We start from the raw sequence: 18,304 nt of genomic DNA on the forward strand, positions 1-18,304 counted from the left end.
GGGAATTTATTGGAAATGAGGGTTTGCGTGTCTGGAAGGCTCTCTCTATCTATGATCCGATATCTAAAATTCTATTGTGTACAGTTTCCAATTTTTATTTTATCCTTTTTTTTTTTTTTGCAAGAAATTACTGGATTTTAAGATATTAAAGCAAGAATAGAACGAGACAAGAATGGCGGGAAATGTGCCAAGTCATTTATCGTAGAGATAGAATATTGTTAACATTCATAAAGATTCTTGCATAAGATGTACATATGGTGGAGACATTTATAATATTCATAAACAGCTCTATAACATCACACATTCTTTAAAAGAAATAGCAAAGACTGGAAAAAGCCCAATAAGCGAATCCTTAGAGTCTTGAAGGACAAAACAATGGAAATAGAAAATTCTGATCAAGCAAAAATTGTCATTGTGTTCTTGACACATATTTAAACAATTTTAAGGCATTGGGCAGCTCCTGATAGACCTATAAGCTACCACTGCAGGATGCCTGTAGGTAAATAAAATGAGTTTTCAAAGTTGGAAAGGGATTGTGGAGCAGTAACTTTTTCCTCTTGGGCTGTGCTTGGTCAGACAAGCACATTCCTTGCACCTTAGAAGAGGGTGGGTTCTACTTGTTTGTCATGATGTGTTCTCATACTGCGCATGTTTACAGTCCCACTCAAACATTACAGAGCTCGAGCTTTGGCACTGCTGACAGATTGTTACTTCTAGATATAAGTTCCTTGTCTCCATACAGCACACACACAAAGCAATGTATGACTATTCTTGTGAATTTTTTATTACTGGGAGTGTCATTGACAACTCTGCAAGGGCCATCAATGTTGGTTATCCTTTCAGTTTGGACATTTAAAGAATCAAATACTTACAACGCTCTCTATGCATCTCTTAATTTATTGGGTTGATATGTGGCATGAACGCCTCATAACTCATCAATTGCAATGGCCTTGGCTTCCCTGGTGGATAGCTACTGTTTCTAATTGATAAAACATCCTAATTCTTCAGTGCATCTCCTGAGTGATTGTTAAACTGAAGATAGAGTACTCTACAGAGAGGTAATTAATTTATTTAACCTGCTAATGAAAATTTTAGGATTTAAATAAATACCTCCAGCGTTGAAGTTTACTAAATAAAAATAACTGTCTATAAGACATATAGAGTTGGAACTCTATGTACTGATCGATGAGTGGTTTTGTGGACTGTGATGTCTCGCATGAATCTTCTGAGAAGAAACATTTTCTAAATGTGGCTATTCCTAAATATAGCTAACTATGACAGGATGGCCCAAAGACAGGCAGGCACTAGACCAAGGTTTTCAACCATGGGAATCACTTCTAAGTCAGAGGGTGTGACAAGATTGACAGGGTGGGGCATTTGCCAGTTTATAACAAATTTCAATAGTTTCCATTATCTCCACACTGTATATTACAGCTCCCTGTGTTCTCCTCCTATATGCTATAGGTGACCAGGAAGAAGGTCTTGTACAACGCATTTCCATAACCTAGTAAACTTGGCATTTGAATATTTTGACAACTGTGCTAGAGTGTAATGCTCTAAATTCAAGCAATTCACAAAAATATAACTACAATGTTAAAACTTATGAGGATAAAAATGTCACAACACAATCATCATCTGACAATTTGAATTAAACAGAACAATTGAATCTGCATTTGGAACATTACATGAAAAACAACTGTGTGACCAACTCTTCAGCTGTGTAAAAACTTTGCATTGGTGCATAACAATTATCTTCATATCAACAGGAATAAATAACGGAAATATAATTTTGATGCTTTGCATCATTTTCATGAAGCAAGAACAGTGGAAAGGTTTGATAGATCTGGGCCTAAGATGCTATTGAGCTGACTTGAGTATGAAGGAAGTGCTATACTTAAAGCTGGATTTAAATGTAAATCCTGAAATACTTGGCATCAAGTCAGCTAAGAAACACAGCAGCATTATGCAATACCCAGAGGAAGAAGCAGATTAGGGTTTCAAATGATACCATCCTAGAGGTGTGTTAGGGCCAAATCATTACAAATGTCACTCAGTCTCCGGAGATACATCATTCTCCCTGGCCTCTCCTCGGCCATAGAGTCACATCCTTCTCATGTGTCACCTCCAGGTGCAAGAACTCAGTCAAAGTGCCAGCATGAATTAGAAATCCCATTGGAATGCAATTCATAAATAAAACAGTGACTAATTCTTCATAATAAGTACTTTCTGGGATTAATAAATCCCACAAGATGAGGTCAGGGACGCAGTGGTACTCTAATACCTGATTCATTTATGAATATCACATTCAAAGCCACTAAGAATAGGAAATATATTTTAAAATATTTAAAAAAACTTCTAACCTAGATCATAAAATATGAATGGTACTAAAACAGAATCTAAAAATACATACAAAGATGCAATTTATGCACATCGAAAACAGCAGGAAAAAGTCTAACATTTTTATTGTGTCTTTATCATCCTAACTGCTTTATGCTTTATTGAGATTTATACCATCTTTGCTTAAGCAGTAAATATTAAATTGTGCCTGAGATTCTAAGCTGATTCACCCAGCATGCTTATGATTTATTTATAAAATAGCAAGTTAGCTATTTCCTGTCATGAATTAGAAGCATGTAGGAGAAAGGAACATAAACACTGACCTGCTGCAATGTATTTCCCCCCTCTGTCGCCTCCAACTGAGGATTGGGGTACACGCGGGATTAACATTTGCCTCTATAGCTATGTCTGGAAGGCTCTCTAGATCTATGATCTGAAATTCTATTGTATACTACTTGCATTTTTTATATTATCCTACTTTTTATTTTTTAAGCAATTACAGGATTTTAAGATTTTAAAGCAAGAATTTAATATAGAGATAGAATATAGTAAACATTCATAAACATTCCTGGATAGCAGGTACCTATGGTGCTGACATTTCTAGTATACCTAAACAGCTTTATAACATCACACATTCTATAAAAGAAATAGCAAAGATTGGAAAATGCCCAAAAGTTGAATTCCTAGAGTCTGAAAGGACAAAATGATTTAAAATAGAAAAGTCTGAACGTGAATTGTCATAGTGTTCCTGACACATCCTCTAACACCTTTAAGCCACTGGGCAGCTCCTGATGGACCTATTAGCTATCACTGCATGAAGCCTGTAGGTAAATAAAAAGTGTTTTCAAAGTTGGAAAGGGATTCTGGAGCAGTGACTTTTACCTCTTGGGCTGTGCTTGGTCAGACAAACTCATTCCTTGCACCTTAGAAGAGGGTGGGTTCTACTTGTTTATCATGATGGTTTCTCAGACTGTCCATGTTTACAGTCCTATGGATAAAGTTTTACTTTGATGATTCGAACATTACAGAGCTTGAGCTTTGGCACTGCTGACAGATTGTTACTTCTAGATATTGGTTCCTTGTCTCTATACAGCACACACACTAAGCAATGTACCACTATCCTTATGTATTTTTAATTACTGGGAATTTCATTGACAACTCTACAATGGCCATCAATGCTCAATGTTGGTTATTATCCTTTCGGTTTGAACATTTAAAGAATTAAATACTTAAAACACTCTATATGCATCTCTTAATTTATTGGGCTCATATGTGGCATAAAAGCCTCATAACTCATCAATTGAAATGGCCTTGGCTTCCCTGGTGGATGGCTACTGTTCCTAATTGGGAAAACATCCTAATTATTCAGTGCTCCTCCTTAGTGATTGTTAAACTGAAGATAGAGTACTCTGCAGAGAGGTAAATAATTTATTTAACCTGCTCATGAAAATTTTAGGATTTAAATAAATACCTCCAGAAGTTGAAGTTTTTAAATAAAAATAACTGTCTATAAAACATATGGAGTTGTTACTCTATGTACTGAGCTATGAGTGGATTTAAGTTTTGTGGACCGTGATGTCTCGCATGAATCTTCTGAGAAGAAACATTTTCTAAATGCAGCTACTCTCTAAATATGGCTAACTATGACAGGATGGCCCAATGACAGGCATGTACTAGACCAAGGTTTTCAACTATGGGAATCACTTCTAAGTCAGAGGGTAGGACAAGATTGACAGGGTGGAGCATTTGCCAGTTTATAATAATTTTTTATAGTTTCCATTATTTCCACACTGCAAATTACAGTTCCTTGTGTTCTCCTCGTATATTCTGTAGGTGATCAGGAAGAAGGTCTTGTACAACAAGCCTGATAAATGCCAAGTTTACTAGGTTATGGAAATGCTTATTTTAGATATATAGGCAATGCATTTCTAAAACAGACAGGACTTAGACCATTTCAGATGTCAAATGGAAAATATATTCACAAAGAGGAAGTGTCTTACATAATCAAAAGACGGGATTGGAAGCTTTCACAAGAAAACTGTAGAACAAATAAAGTGAGGTCAATACATCTCAATGTTGTAAAGACTAGTGAGGAAAACAATATAACATTGGTGCCTTTTTCTTTTGGTATGATTCTAGACAACAAACCAGTAAAGTTCCTGATTACAATGCCACAAAAACAGTTTCCAGGGTTAAACTGGGATAGAGGATTCTCTCTATACATTGGCAGCACAATGCCACTGGAAGAGATCATAATTCATCCATTGCGTCTATTTTAGAAGGTAAATTATAGCACTCATGTTACAATCTGTACTGTTTCTTTAACTGCATGTGCTGTATAGATCCTTTCTAGCATTCTGTGTTCCTGACAGAGTTTTGCTAATGATGCATTCCACTATATTGTGTCAGTTGCTGCTTGAACTTTGATATGCCTGTAGCTGATGCTGTGCTGTTAATAAACTACCATTTCAACAAGTTCCAGCCTTAATTCTTACAAATTTGGTGACAAGGATAAAGCCACTCCAGCCATCTACAGCACAGGAGCGGAGTTTCTGGAATTTTTTCATGGATTTCTCGGCATTTATTGGATTGTAGTTTTTACAGATTTCTACAGAATCGCTGTCTCTGCCTTAGATCGTGATCGACTTCATGAGCTATTTGATCCTGCTGAACGCCCGAGTTTCAGAGCATTCAGAGCGATTTCTGGAAGTTTTTGCTTACTTTGGAAAATTTTCTAGTTGGGCTCGAGCAGCTTGCACACTGTTGAACACGTCACTGGATTCACCTAAGTTCCAGCTGTTGACGCGCCCGCCTTCCGCGAACAGATCACTGGCCTCACCTGAGTTCCAGCTGTTGACGCGCCGGCTTTCTGCGATCACGTCACTGTGCCTCAACGGAATTCTAACTGCTGATGCGCCTGCCGAACGCCGTCATATGGAGCCTGCTTATGCGCCTCTTCATCGGAAAGCATCACAACCTCTCCGCGTGTAAACGTATCGACGTCATCACGTTGGACGCTGACGTGACGTGCCTCCATTTTGTTTTAGCGTCGCTTAGCAACCAGTACACAATCATCGGAAATCTCTACGGAAGTATTTTTCGACATTTAAGACATTTCGAGTAATCTCAGAAGGCAACCATAAAGGAAGCGGTAACTTTGGGAAACACATTTAATATTGTATACCTTATTCTACAAGCGTTCTCCAAAAAACGCTGTACAGTGTTTTGACCTGTCATTTCATCAAATTGCATAACTGTACTGCTACTTCTACGTGTAGCAGTTCTACGAGTGAAATTTTTGAGGCACAAGTTCTTTTTATCAGCGATACTTAAGACTCTGTTTCACAGTAGTTATTATGCTTAATTATTTATTTTCTCTCTCCTTTTATCCAAGAAGTGCTATTAATTCCTGCAAAGTACTGTTTTATCGTATTTAAAGTGTAAACATTTTGTTTATATAGTTACAATATTATTATAGGTATCCAAGTTTACTTCATAACTATTTTAATTCTGTTCCATTTTACAAAGAAGTGATATTCACACAGTAATTAGTACATTATTTATTTAAGATGCAGTTCGATCCACCAGCCAAGTTTTTGCAGGTTAAAGGAGACCCTCCTATGCCTTGGTCTAGATGGAAGGAGGAATTCTTTAACTATATGAGAGCTATTGATGGGGAACGGATGGGTTCTGAAAAAAAAGTATTTTATTACATTGCCTTGGCTCAGAAGGCCAAGACGTTTTTAGGACTTTACCACAGATTACAGTTGCTTCAGGGAGTGGGGATTCCTTAAATGTATATACAGAGGCTCTCAGTAGGTTGGAAAAAAGATTTAAGCCTACAGCCAATATAGCATTAAATCGTTTTAAGTTTTATACCAGGGCACAAAAACAAGAAGAATCATTTGACGATTTTCTCACAGCTTTAAGATCTCTAACATTGCATTGTAATTTCGGTGCTATGGCCGATGAAATGATCCGCGATCAGATTATTGTGCATGTTAAAAACAAAAAGATTCAAGATAAATTATGGTGTATAGGTGATCCCAATTTAGAAGAAACTATTGCCATTGCTAAGTCAACTGAATTGTCTGAAAAGTGGATGGGAATTGTGGATAAACAAAGTTCCAATCCTAGTAAAACCATTTCTGAAGAAGAAGTATGTGCTGTTAGAGCTAAATGGAATGAAAGGAATCCTATATCCAATCAACCAAAAAGTTAAAACTCCATTAACACTAGCAATAGGAGACCTGATGTTGTAAATAATACATGGTCATGTTTTAGATGTGGAAGCAAGTCTCATATTGCATCATTTCAAGGTTGCCCGGCCTTAAACAAAACTTGTAATGTCTGTGGTAGAGTGGGTCATTATGGTAGTGTCTGTAGGGAAAGACGTTACAATACACAATGGCGGGGTAATCCACCATCACGTCCGCCTTCCAGCAGCATGACACCTTCGAAAATTTCCTCTCTAAATGAGGTGGAGGAAGAAAAACAACTTCCTGAGAAGGGTTATGTGGTATCTATTGTTCAAAGTGGTTGTACTCTAATAACAAGAAAGAAGTCCCCTAAGTGTATTTTTCATGTGTTCTCAATTGCTATTGAGCTTATGGTGGATTCTGGTTCTCCCTGGACCATCATTACTAAAGACTACTTTAATGAGAAGTTAAGCAATGTTTGTGATTTGATTAATTTGCAACAATCAGACATTTTAGCAGAAGGTTTTAGTGGATATATGATTGATATAGAAGGGTTCTTTAACGTTCAGTTAACGTTCAGAGGCAGAGTGGCTCAAATTAAATTATACATTGCTGTGAAGGGTATAAATGTTGGCAAGATCAATGGGAACTGGGTATTAAACTAAATCCACGAGCTAAAGATCCCATTTCGATGTGTACTGATCAGGAAATGATTGGTTCTATTTATCCCAGTGTGGGGGAGTGCAATAACATTTTGTTTTGGAGCAAAAAATTTGATAAGGTATTCAGTGATCAGTTGGGTAAGTTAAAAAATTTCGAGCATCAGATTAAATTGAAGGAAGGTGCTGTTCCAGTTAAACAAAAACTTAGAGGAGTTCCGTTAAATGTCAGAGATGAACTTAAGAAAATGTTGGATGATTTACTTAGAGATAATATAATTGAGCCTATCGAATCAGCAGAATGGGTTTCGCCTATTGTTTTAGTGCGGAAACCTGATCAATCTTTGAGAGTCTGTGTGGATTTAAGGGCGCTCAATTCAAATATTATTGTGGATTGCCACCCTTTGCCAAATATTAATGAGCTTGTTTCGTTGTTTGATGGTGTGCAAATTTTTTCCACTTTTGATCTTAGGTCTGCGTACCATCAAATTGAGTTAACCGAAGATTCTAGGAAATACACGGCTTTTATCACCCCTATGGGTTTATTTCAATACAAGAGGATGCCGTTCGGATTAGCATCCGCAGCCTCAGTTTTCCAACGTGTAATGTTTCATATTTTTAAAGACTGTGATGTTTTTGTTAAATGTTTCCAAGATGACATTTTGGTGTTCTCTAAGGATGAAATTGAGCATGTTTCACATTTGGAGGTAGTATGTAGTAAACTGGAGGATTTTGGTCTCACTCTTAAAGCACACAAGTGCAATTTATTCAAAAAATCAGTTGAATATCTGGGACACACATTGTCAGGGGAAGGGCTGGTTCCCAAAAGATCTAATGTGGAAGCCATCCTCAAGGCTCCCTCCCCAGCTAACAAAGAACAGCTACTTTCTTTTTCTGGCATGTGTGAGTACTATAGTAAGTTCGTGGTAAATTTTGCCACAAAGATGGAGCCATTAAGAAAATTACTAAGGCGTAATAATGAATTTCTTTGGGGTTCTGAACAAGAAAAAGCTTTTGTGTGCATCAAAAATGAAATTGTTAACTCGCCCACTCTAAAACCATTTAGGATGGGTAAGGAATGTATTATCACGACAGATGCGAGCTTGTATGGTTTAGGTTGTGTATTATCTCAGTCTGATGGGGTGCTTGAATGGAATGTCGCATTTTCCTCAAGGACTTTGAGTGAAACAGAACGAAGGTATGCAGTTATAGAGCGGGAGTTGTTATCTTGTGTTTGGGCAATAGAACATTTCAGAATCTATATTTGGGGAAGCAAATTTGTTCTCAGAACAGATCATAAGCCTCTTGTGAATATTTTATCGGTTGGGGGTGGTTGGAATGCGACAGCCAGGATTGCACGGTTAGCTTCCAGGTTGCAAGAGTATAATTTTACAGTTGAGTATATTCCTGGAAAAAAAAATGTTACGGCTGACTCTCTGTCACGTCTTCCGTTTGACAATAAAGAGGACAAGGTCAATGTTTTGAAGGAGTTAGATTTTGTACTGAGTTTATCTGATGTTGTGTCTTCTCAATATCGGGATATTTCTGAACAGTTTTGGTTGGAATGTCAAGATAAGGATGAGAAGTTTGTTTTACTTGGTAAATTTATGTTGGAGGGTTGGCCAAACAAAACCAAGATCAGGGAAGATTTACTCCCATTTTTTAATGTTGCTGATGAGTTGCATTTTCAAGGGAAGTTTGTGTTTAAATCTGACAAATGTATTCCACCTGCTGGTGTTCAGGAACTTATTTTAAATTTGGCACACAAAGCGCATCCTGGTATTTCTAGCATGAAGCGTTTGATTAGGCTGAATTTTTGGTGGCCAGGGATGGACCGTTTCATTGACCGAACTGTTAGGGACTGTCCTGATTGTTGTGCCAAAGACAAAATGTTAAAGCTGCATGTTCCTCCCCTTAAATCTGTTGAGTGGCCTGTGATGCCATGGAGCAAATTAGCTTTTGATATATCGGGTCCTTTCCACATTCTTCCAGAGACCTCACGTTTTGCATTAGTAATGATAGATTATCATTCTAAATGGCCAGAAGTAAGATTTGTTGCTAAAGTGACGTCTGAGGTTGTTATTTCATTCTTCCAAGAGATCTTTGCGAGGGAAGGTAGTCCTGCTGTTTTAGTGTCAGATAATGGGGTACAGCTAATTTCTTCTGAGATGCAGTCTTTCTTACGTTCCTGCAATATCAAACATATTCGCACTTCCTTGTACGAGCCACATGAGAATGGACAGGTTGAGCGTTTTAATAGAGTTTAAAAAGGTTTTGTGGTTGATGCTGTTAAGGAAAAAGGTAATTGGTTGAATGCGTTAAGAGAAAAGTTGTGGATGTATCGCATCACCCCTCACACCACCACAGAAGTAAGTCCTTTTAGGTTGCTCAAAGGCAGGGATCCTGCGTCATCTGTATGTCCTTGGTGGCTTAAGGAGAAGTGCAAAAGTGTGTCTGAGGATGCAGTTGATATTCAGGAGGTTGCTAATAAAGTAGTTAACATGCAAGCCAAATCTGCTGTGTGGTACAACCGTAAATGGAGGACCAAAGAGCATGATCTATGTGTGGGAGATTGGGTCAGAGTTCAGAAACCTTTCTTTGTCAGCAAAGGTTTGAGTAAGTTTAGCAGACCCATTCAAGTTAAAAGAGTTTTTAGTAACTCAGTCATCACCCAAGATGGTAAGGTTTGGAATATTAGGAAGGTTGCTAAATGTCCTTTACAAAATGTTCAAGGTGATGATTCCAATGTTGATTCCTGTTTTCCCTCTGTTCCTGAATCTGTGGCGTCCAGGGTCAAAGATAATTCGCGTATCAGAAAGAGACCAAATTCTTTCCAGGATTTTGTGTAATGCATTTCTCTCATTGTTTTGTTGTTAAGAAGGGGGATGTGTTACAATCTGTACTGTTTCTTTAACTGCATGTGCTGTATAGATCCTTTCTAGCATTCTGTGTTCCTGACAGAGTTTTGCTAATGATGCATTCCACTATATTGTGTCAGTTGCTGCTTGAACTTTGATATGCCTGTAGCTGATGCTGTGCTGTTAATAAACTACCATTTCAACAAGTTCCAGCCTTAATTCTTACAACTCACCTTTTTCTTCTTGGAGATTGTCTGTGCACACAAAAACATGTATTATTAACTCACTGAATTTTATTTTTCATATAATTCATTTATTATTGCTCAATTTAAATACATACCTCTTGCTTTAATTAAATCACCTATCAGATAAATATAGAGTAGTAAAGGTTAAAATTGTTTTGAGTACGCGCAATTTATTTCTACATTGCCTGATGGTGACAGTAACCAGATTAAGGACAATAGACAGAGGCTAGTACTAGCTATCTGGAAGGTGTTTCCAAGTGTTCCAACTACTTTTTGGAAAATGTCTGAAATATCATATATCCATAAGATATATTGTTTCGCATAGTCAAAGATTTATGCGTTGCAAACTGACCTATCACATTCACATTCATTATACGAGAAAGAAAATATCCCTCAATCATTTCAATAACAATAAGTATATGACATCAAGTTGCCTAGCACTATTCTGGGTCTTTGAAAAGAAATACATTTATTGCAGGTTATAAATGTCTTAAAAAATATCTAATATACAATATGTTGAAATCTTTTAAACCTCAAAACTTTTTTGTTTAAAACCAAAGAATTATTTGGAAATTCATTATTTTGATATGTCTGCTCCAATAGCCTATAATAGATTATGAATTTCATAATGAGCATTTCTGGAGATTTTGAAAATGGAGTAGAAGTGTCTAATTGCAGTGAAATCACTTGGTGACAATCTTGGTGTTTTCTACTGCTGTGTGGATTGGGAATTTTGCTGTCTTACTGTGTAGTGTACTTCTGTTTTAGTATAAAGGAGACATAGTCACGAACATAACCCCTCTGTAGAGCAAAATATAGTTCCCAACATCATGAAAAGCAAATTATGCAAGACAGGAAGTAACAATCTTCAGACAAGATGTGCAACAGAAGTACTCTACCTTGACTGGATTTGTGTTTGCCCTTACCCTTGTTTTAATGTGATTTCACATACCTTTTTCCTTCTGGAGAGTGTCTGAAATAGCAATGACAAATGTGTTACTTGTGGAGATTCAATACAACCATTCAAGAGATGTTCCACATTTGAACATTTTAACAACTGTGCTAGAGTGTAATGCTCTAAATTCAAGCAATTCACAAAAATATAAGTACAATGTTAAACATGATGAGGATGAAAATGTCACAACACAATCATCATCTGACAATTTGAAATAAACAGAACAATTAAATCTGCATTTGGAACATTACATGAAAAACAACTGTGTGACCAACTCTTCAGCTGTGTAAAAACTTTGCATTGGTGCATAAAAATGATCTTCACATTAAAGAGAATAAATAATGGAAATATAATTTTGATGCTTTGCATCATTTTTGTGAATCAAAAACAGTGGAAAAGTTTGATAAATCTGGGCATAAGATGCTATTGAGCTGACTTGAGGAGGAAGGAAATGCTATACTTAAAGTTGAATTGAAATGTAAATCCTGAAATACTTGGCATCAAGTCAGCTAATAAACACAGCAGCATTATGCAATAGCCAAAGGAAGAAGCCAGATTAGGGTTTCAAATTTACCATCCTAGAGGTATGTGAGGGCCAAATCATTACACAAGTCACTCAGTCTCCAGAGATGCAGCATTCTCCATGGCCTCTCCTCTGCCATAGGGTGACATCCTTCTCATGTGTCACCTCCAGGTGCAAGAACTCAGTCAAAGTGCCAGCATGAATTAGAAATCCCTTTGGAATGCAATTCATATATAAAACACTAATTCTTCATAAGTACTTTCTGGGAATAATAAATCCCACAAGATGAGGTCAGGGACACAGTGGAACACTAACACGTGATTCACTTATGAATATCACATTCAAAACCACTAAGAATAGGAAATATATTTTAAAATATGTATAATAAACTTCTAACCTAGATCATAAAATATGAATGGTACTGAAACAGAATCTAAAAATAAAGGCAAAGATGCAATATATGCAAATCAAAAACAGCAAGAACAATTCTCACATTTGTATTGTGTCTTTATCATCCTGGGACAGTCAGCTATGCTTCAGAGCCCAGGTCCAATCTGTTGCAGTAACTTGTTTTGGGAAAATAAAAACCATCAGGAAATGTATCTACTACCTGCCGGATGCCACACGCAAAACAGTAGTCTATGGCTTAATAACTTCCCATTTGGACTACATAAGTGGGTTATATCTCGCCCTCTCCCTAGGATTGATTCGCAGACTACAGATAGTACAAAACACTGCAGCCCGTTTAATCTGTGGTTCCCCACTCAAACAACATATTTCTCCCTCTCTGAGCCAACTTCATTGGCTTCCATCGCTAAGCGAATTGAATTCAAGGTTCTAACACTGGCGTTTCGGACAGGCAAGGGGCTGGGGCCCGCCTATCTCAGAAGAAGACTCCGCCCCTATGCTCAGTCCAGATCACTACGGTCTAACACCCAATTCCAATTGATCACACCCAGATTTAAAAAAGCAAGATCCGGTGGAAAATCCTTTGAGGTTGGTGTCACTAAATGCTGGAACAAATTCCCCACGCACCTACGGCATATTCAGATGGAACTTCTGTTTCCTAAAGCCCTTAAAACCTGGCTATTTAGCCGGACTAGACCAGCCTGATGCTCCTGATCTCCTCACTGTCTGCTACAGTGCCGGGACACCCCGTTGGAGTAGCTGCGTGCTTAACAAGTGCCTATAATAATAATTGCCTTATGCTTTAATGAGATTTATACTATCTTTGCTTAAGCAGTAGATAGTAAATTGTGCCTGAGATTCTAAGCTGATTCACCCAACATGCTTCTGATTTATTTATAAAATAGCAAGTTAGCTATTTCCTGTCATGAATTAGAAGCGTGTAGGAGAAAGGAACATAAACACTGACCAGCTGTAATGTATTTGCCCCCTCTGTCGCCTCCAACTGAGGATTGGGCTACACACTGGATTAACATTTGCCTCTATAGCTATGTCTGGAAGGCTCTCTCTATTTATGATATGATATCTGATATTCTATTGTATACTACTTGCATTTTTTATCCTATCCCACTTTTTATTTTGTAAGCAATTACAGGATTTTAAGATTTTAAAGCAAGAATTGAACAAGACAAGAATGGCAGAAAATGTGCCAACTCATTTATCATAGAGATAGAATACAGTCAATAATCATAGACATTCCTGGACAGCAGGTACCTATGGTGCTGACATTTCTAGTATTCCTAAACAACAGCTTTATAACATCACAGACTCTATAAAGGAAATAGCAAAGATTGGAAAATGCCCAAAAGTTGAATTCCTAGAGTATGAAAGGACAACATGATTTAAAATAGAAACGTCTGAACGTGAATAGTCATAGTGTTCCTGACACATCCTCTAACACTTTAAGCCACTGGGCAGCACCTGATGGACCTATTAGCTATCACTGTAGGAAGCCTGGAGGTAAATAAAAAGAGTTTTCAAAGTTGGAACCGGATTCTGGAGCAGTGACTTTTACCTCTTGGGCTGTGCTTGGCCAGACAAACTCATTCCTTGCACCTTAGAAGAGGGTGGGTTCTACTTGTTTGTCATGATGGATTCTCACACTGCGCATGTTTACAGTCCTATAGATAAAGTCGTACTTTGATAATTTGAACATTACAGAGCTTGAGCTTTGGCACTGCTGACACATTGTTACTTCTAGATATAGGTTCCTTGTCTCCATATAGCACACACGCGCAGCAATGTACGACTATACTTGTGTATTTCTAATTACTGGAAGTGTCCTTGACAACTCCGCAATGGTCATCAATGCTCATTGTTGGTTATTATCCTTTCGGTTTGGACATTTAAAGAATTAAATACTTAAAACAATCTCTATGCATCTCTTATTTTATTGGGTTGATATGTGGCATAAAAGCCTCATAACTCATCAATTGCAATGGCCTTGGCATCCCTGGTGGATGGCTACTGTTCCTAATTTGAAAAACATCCTAATTCTTCAGTGCATCTCCTGACTGATTGTGAAACTGAAGATAGAGTACTCTACAGGGAGGTAATTATTTATTTAACCTGCTCATAAGAATTTTAGGATTTAAATAAATACCTCCAGAAGTTGTAGTTTGTAAAATAAAAATAACTGTATGTAAGACATATGGAGTTGTTACTCTATGTACTGAGTTATGAGTGGATTTACGTTTTGTGGACTGTGATGTCTCGCATTAATCTTCTGAGAAGAAACATTTTCTAAATGCAGCTATTCTCTAAATATGGCTAACTATGACAGGATGGCTCAATGACAGGCAGGCACTAGACCAAGGTTTTCAGCCATGGGAATCACTTTTAAGTCAGAGGGTAGGACAAGAGTGCCAGGGTGGAGCATTTCCCAGTTTTTAATAATTTTTAATAGTTTCCATTATCTCCACACTATAAATTACAGCTCCCTGTGTTCTAATCGTATGTGCTGTAGGTGACCAGGAAGAAGGTCTTGTACAACAAGCCTGATAAATGCCAAGTTTACTAGGTTATGGAAATGTCTATTTTAGATATATAGGCCAATGCATTTCTAAGACAGACGAGGCTCAGACCAATTCAGATGGCAAATGGAAAAAATATTCACAAAGAGGAAGTGTCTTACATAATCAAAAGACGGGATTGGAAGCTTTCACAAGAAAACTGTAGAACACATAAAGTGAGGTCAATACATCTCAATGTTGTAAAGACTGGAGAGGAAAACAATATAACATTGGTGCTTTTTTCTTTTGGTATGATCTTAAGCAAGAAAACAATAAAAATGCATTTTGTATTCTTTGAACTCTCATAACTGAATCTTAAATTTCAGCTCTGATTTCTTAAACTGTTAATATATTTCAAGGTAATATTCCAGAGTCAGAGTATCAAGGAAGAAGTATTTCAAACTTTGAGGACTTTAGACAACAAACCAGTAAAGTTCCTGATTAGAATGCCACAACAAAAGTTTCCAGGCTTAAACTGGGATAGCGGATTTACTCTGTACATTGGCAGCAAAATGCCACTGGAAGAGATCATAATTCATCCAATGCATCTATATGAGAAGGTAAATTATAGCACTCACCTTTTTCTTTTTGGAGAGTATCTGTGTACACAAAAACATGTATTATGAACTCACTAAATTTGATTTTTTATAAAATTCATTTATTATTGCTCAGTTTATATACATACCTCTTGCTTTAATTAAATCACCTATCAGATAAATATAGAGAAGTAAAGGTTAATATTGTTTTGAGTACGTGCAATGTATTTCTACATTGCCTGATGGTGAAATTAACCAGATTAAGGACAACAGACAGTGGCTAGTACTAGCTATCTGGAAGGTGTTTCCAAGTGTTCCAACTACTTTTTGGAAAATGTCTGAAATATCATATATCCATAAGATATATTGTTTCAGATAGTTTATGCATTTTAAACTGACCTATCACATTCACATTCATTATACAATAAAAATAATATCCCTCAATCATTTTAATAATTTTTTTAAAGTATATGACATCAAGTTGCCTAGCACTATTCTGTTAGGGGTCTTTGAAAAGAAATACGTTTATTGCAGATGATAAATGTCTTAAAAAATATCTAATATACAATATGTTGAAATCTTTCAAACGTCAAAACTATTTTGTTTAAAACCAAAGAATTTTTTGGAAATTCATTTTTTTTATATGTCTGCTCAGATAGCCTATAATAGATTATGAATTTCATAATGACCATTTCTGGAGATTTTGAAAATGGAGTAGAAGTGTCTAATTGCAGGGAAATCACTTGGTGACAATCTTGGTGTTTTCTACTGCTGTGTGGATTGGGAACTGCCTTTCTTACAGTGTAGTGCACTTCTGTTTTTGTATAAAGGAGACATAGTCTACAACATAGCCCCTCTGTAGAGCAAAATATAGTTCCCAACATCATGAAAAGTAAATGATGCAAGACAGGAAGTAACAATCTTCAGACAAGATGTGTAACTGAAGTATCCTACCTTGACTGGATTTGTGCTTGCCCTTACCCTTGTTTTAATGCGATTTCACTTACCCTTTTCCTTCTGGAGAGTGTCTGAAATAGAATGACAATTGTGTTACTTGTGGAGATTCAATGCAGACTGTTGCCAAATTTTAAAGGCAACCATTCAAGAGATGTTCCACATTTGAATATTTTGACAACTGTGCTACAGTGTAATGCTCTAAATTCAAGCAATTCACAAAAATATAACTACAATGTTAAAACTTATGAGGATGAAAATGTCACAACACAATCATCATCTGACAATTTGAAATAAACAGAACAATTAAATCTGCATTTGGAACATTACATGAAAAACAACTGTGTGACCAACTCTTCAGCTGTGTAAAAACTTTGCATTGGTGCCTAAAAATTATCTTCATATTAACAGGAATAAATAACGGAAATATAATTTTGATCCTTTGCATCATTTTTATTTAGCTCTATAGCTATGTCTGGAAGGCTCTCTCTATCTATGATCTAATATTCTATTGTATACTACTTGCATTTTTTATATTATCCTACTTTTTATTTTGTAAGCAATTACAGCATTTTAAGATTTTAAAGCAAGAATTGAACAAGACAAGAATGGCAGGAAATGTGCCAACTAATTTATTATAGAGATAGAATATAGTTAACATTCATAGACATTCCTGGATAGCAGGTACCTATGGTGCTTACATTTCTAGTATTCCTAAACACCTTTATAGCATCACACATTCTATAAAAGAAATAGCAAAGATTGGAAAATGCCCAAAAGTCGAATTCCTGGAGTCTGAAAGGACAAAATGATTTAAAATAGAAAAGTCTGAACGTGAATTGTCATAGTGTTCCTGACACATCCTCTAACACCTTTAAGCCACTGGGCAGATCATGATGGACCTATTAGCTATCACTGCAGGAAGACTGTAGGTAAATAAAAAGAGTTTTCAAAGTTGGAAATGGATTCAGGAGCAGTAACTTTTGCCTCTTTGGCTATGCTTGGTCAGACAAACTCATTCCTTGCACATTAGAAGAGGGTTGGTTCTTCTTGTTTGTCATGATGAGTTCTCACACTGTGCATGTTTACAGTCCTATAGATAAAGTTGTACTTTGATGATACGAACATTACAGAGCTTGAGCTTTGGCACTGCTGACAGATTGTTACTTCTAGATATAGGTTCCTTGTCTCTATACAGCACACACACTAAGCAATGTACGACTGTCCTTGCGTATTTTTATTTACTGGGAGTGTCATTGACAACTCTACAATGGCCATCAAGGCTCAATGTTGGTTATTATCCTTTCGGCTTGAACATTTAAAGAAATAAATACTTAAAACACTCTCTATGCATCTCTTAATTTGTTGGGTTCATATGTGGCATAAAAGCCTCATAACTCATCAATTGAAATGGCCTTGGCTTACCTGGTGGATGGCTACTGTTCCTAATTGGAAAAACATCCTTATTCTTCAGTGCATCTCCTGAGTGATTGTTAAACTGAAGATAGAGTACTCTACAGAGAGGTAAATAATTTATTTAACCTGCTCATGAGAATTTTAGGATTTAAATAAATACTTCAGAAGTTGAATTTTTTAAATAAAAATAACTGTCTATAAAACATATGGAGTTGTTACACTATGTACTGAGCTATGAGTGGATTTACGTTTTGTGGACTGTGATGTCTCGCATGAATTTTCTGAGAAGAAACATTGTCTAAATGCAGCTATTCTCTAAATGTGGCTAACTATGACAGGATGGCCCAAAGACAGGCAGGCACTAGACAAAGGTTCTCAACTATGGCATCACTTTTAAGTCAGAGGGTAGGACACGATTGACAGGGTGGTGCATTTGCCAGTTTATAATAATTTTTAATAGTTGCCATTATCTCCACATTGTAAATTACAGCTCCCGGTGTTTTCCTCGTACTTACTGTAGGTGACCAGGAAGAAAGTCTTGTACAACAAGCCTCATGAATGTCAAGTTTACTAGGTTATGGAAATGCTTATTTTATATATATAGGCAATGCATATTTAATACAAACAGTCCTCGGACCAATTCA

General features: G+C 36.7%; 1 protein-coding gene across 1 annotated transcript in view; it reads right to left on the reverse strand.

The window, feature by feature from the left end:
* The window catches only part of LOC144752372 (butyrophilin-like protein 9), a 401,025-nt gene that overhangs the window by 181,298 nt on the left and 201,423 nt on the right, over nt 1–18,304 (reverse strand). The window contains exons 13-17 of the mRNA XM_078640307.1: nt 15,440–15,460; nt 15,333–15,353; nt 11,251–11,271; nt 10,394–10,414; nt 10,287–10,307 (exon numbers count right to left, since the gene is read on the reverse strand). Coding sequence (XP_078496433.1) covers nt 10,287–10,307; nt 10,394–10,414; nt 11,251–11,271; nt 15,333–15,353; nt 15,440–15,460 — 105 coding nt within the window. The remainder of the gene's footprint in view (nt 1–10,286; nt 10,308–10,393; nt 10,415–11,250; nt 11,272–15,332; nt 15,354–15,439; nt 15,461–18,304) is intronic.

Source organism: Lissotriton helveticus, chromosome 5_1 (assembly GCF_964261635.1).
Source record: "Lissotriton helveticus chromosome 5_1, aLisHel1.1, whole genome shotgun sequence".
NCBI lineage: Eukaryota > Metazoa > Chordata > Amphibia > Caudata > Salamandridae > Lissotriton > Lissotriton helveticus.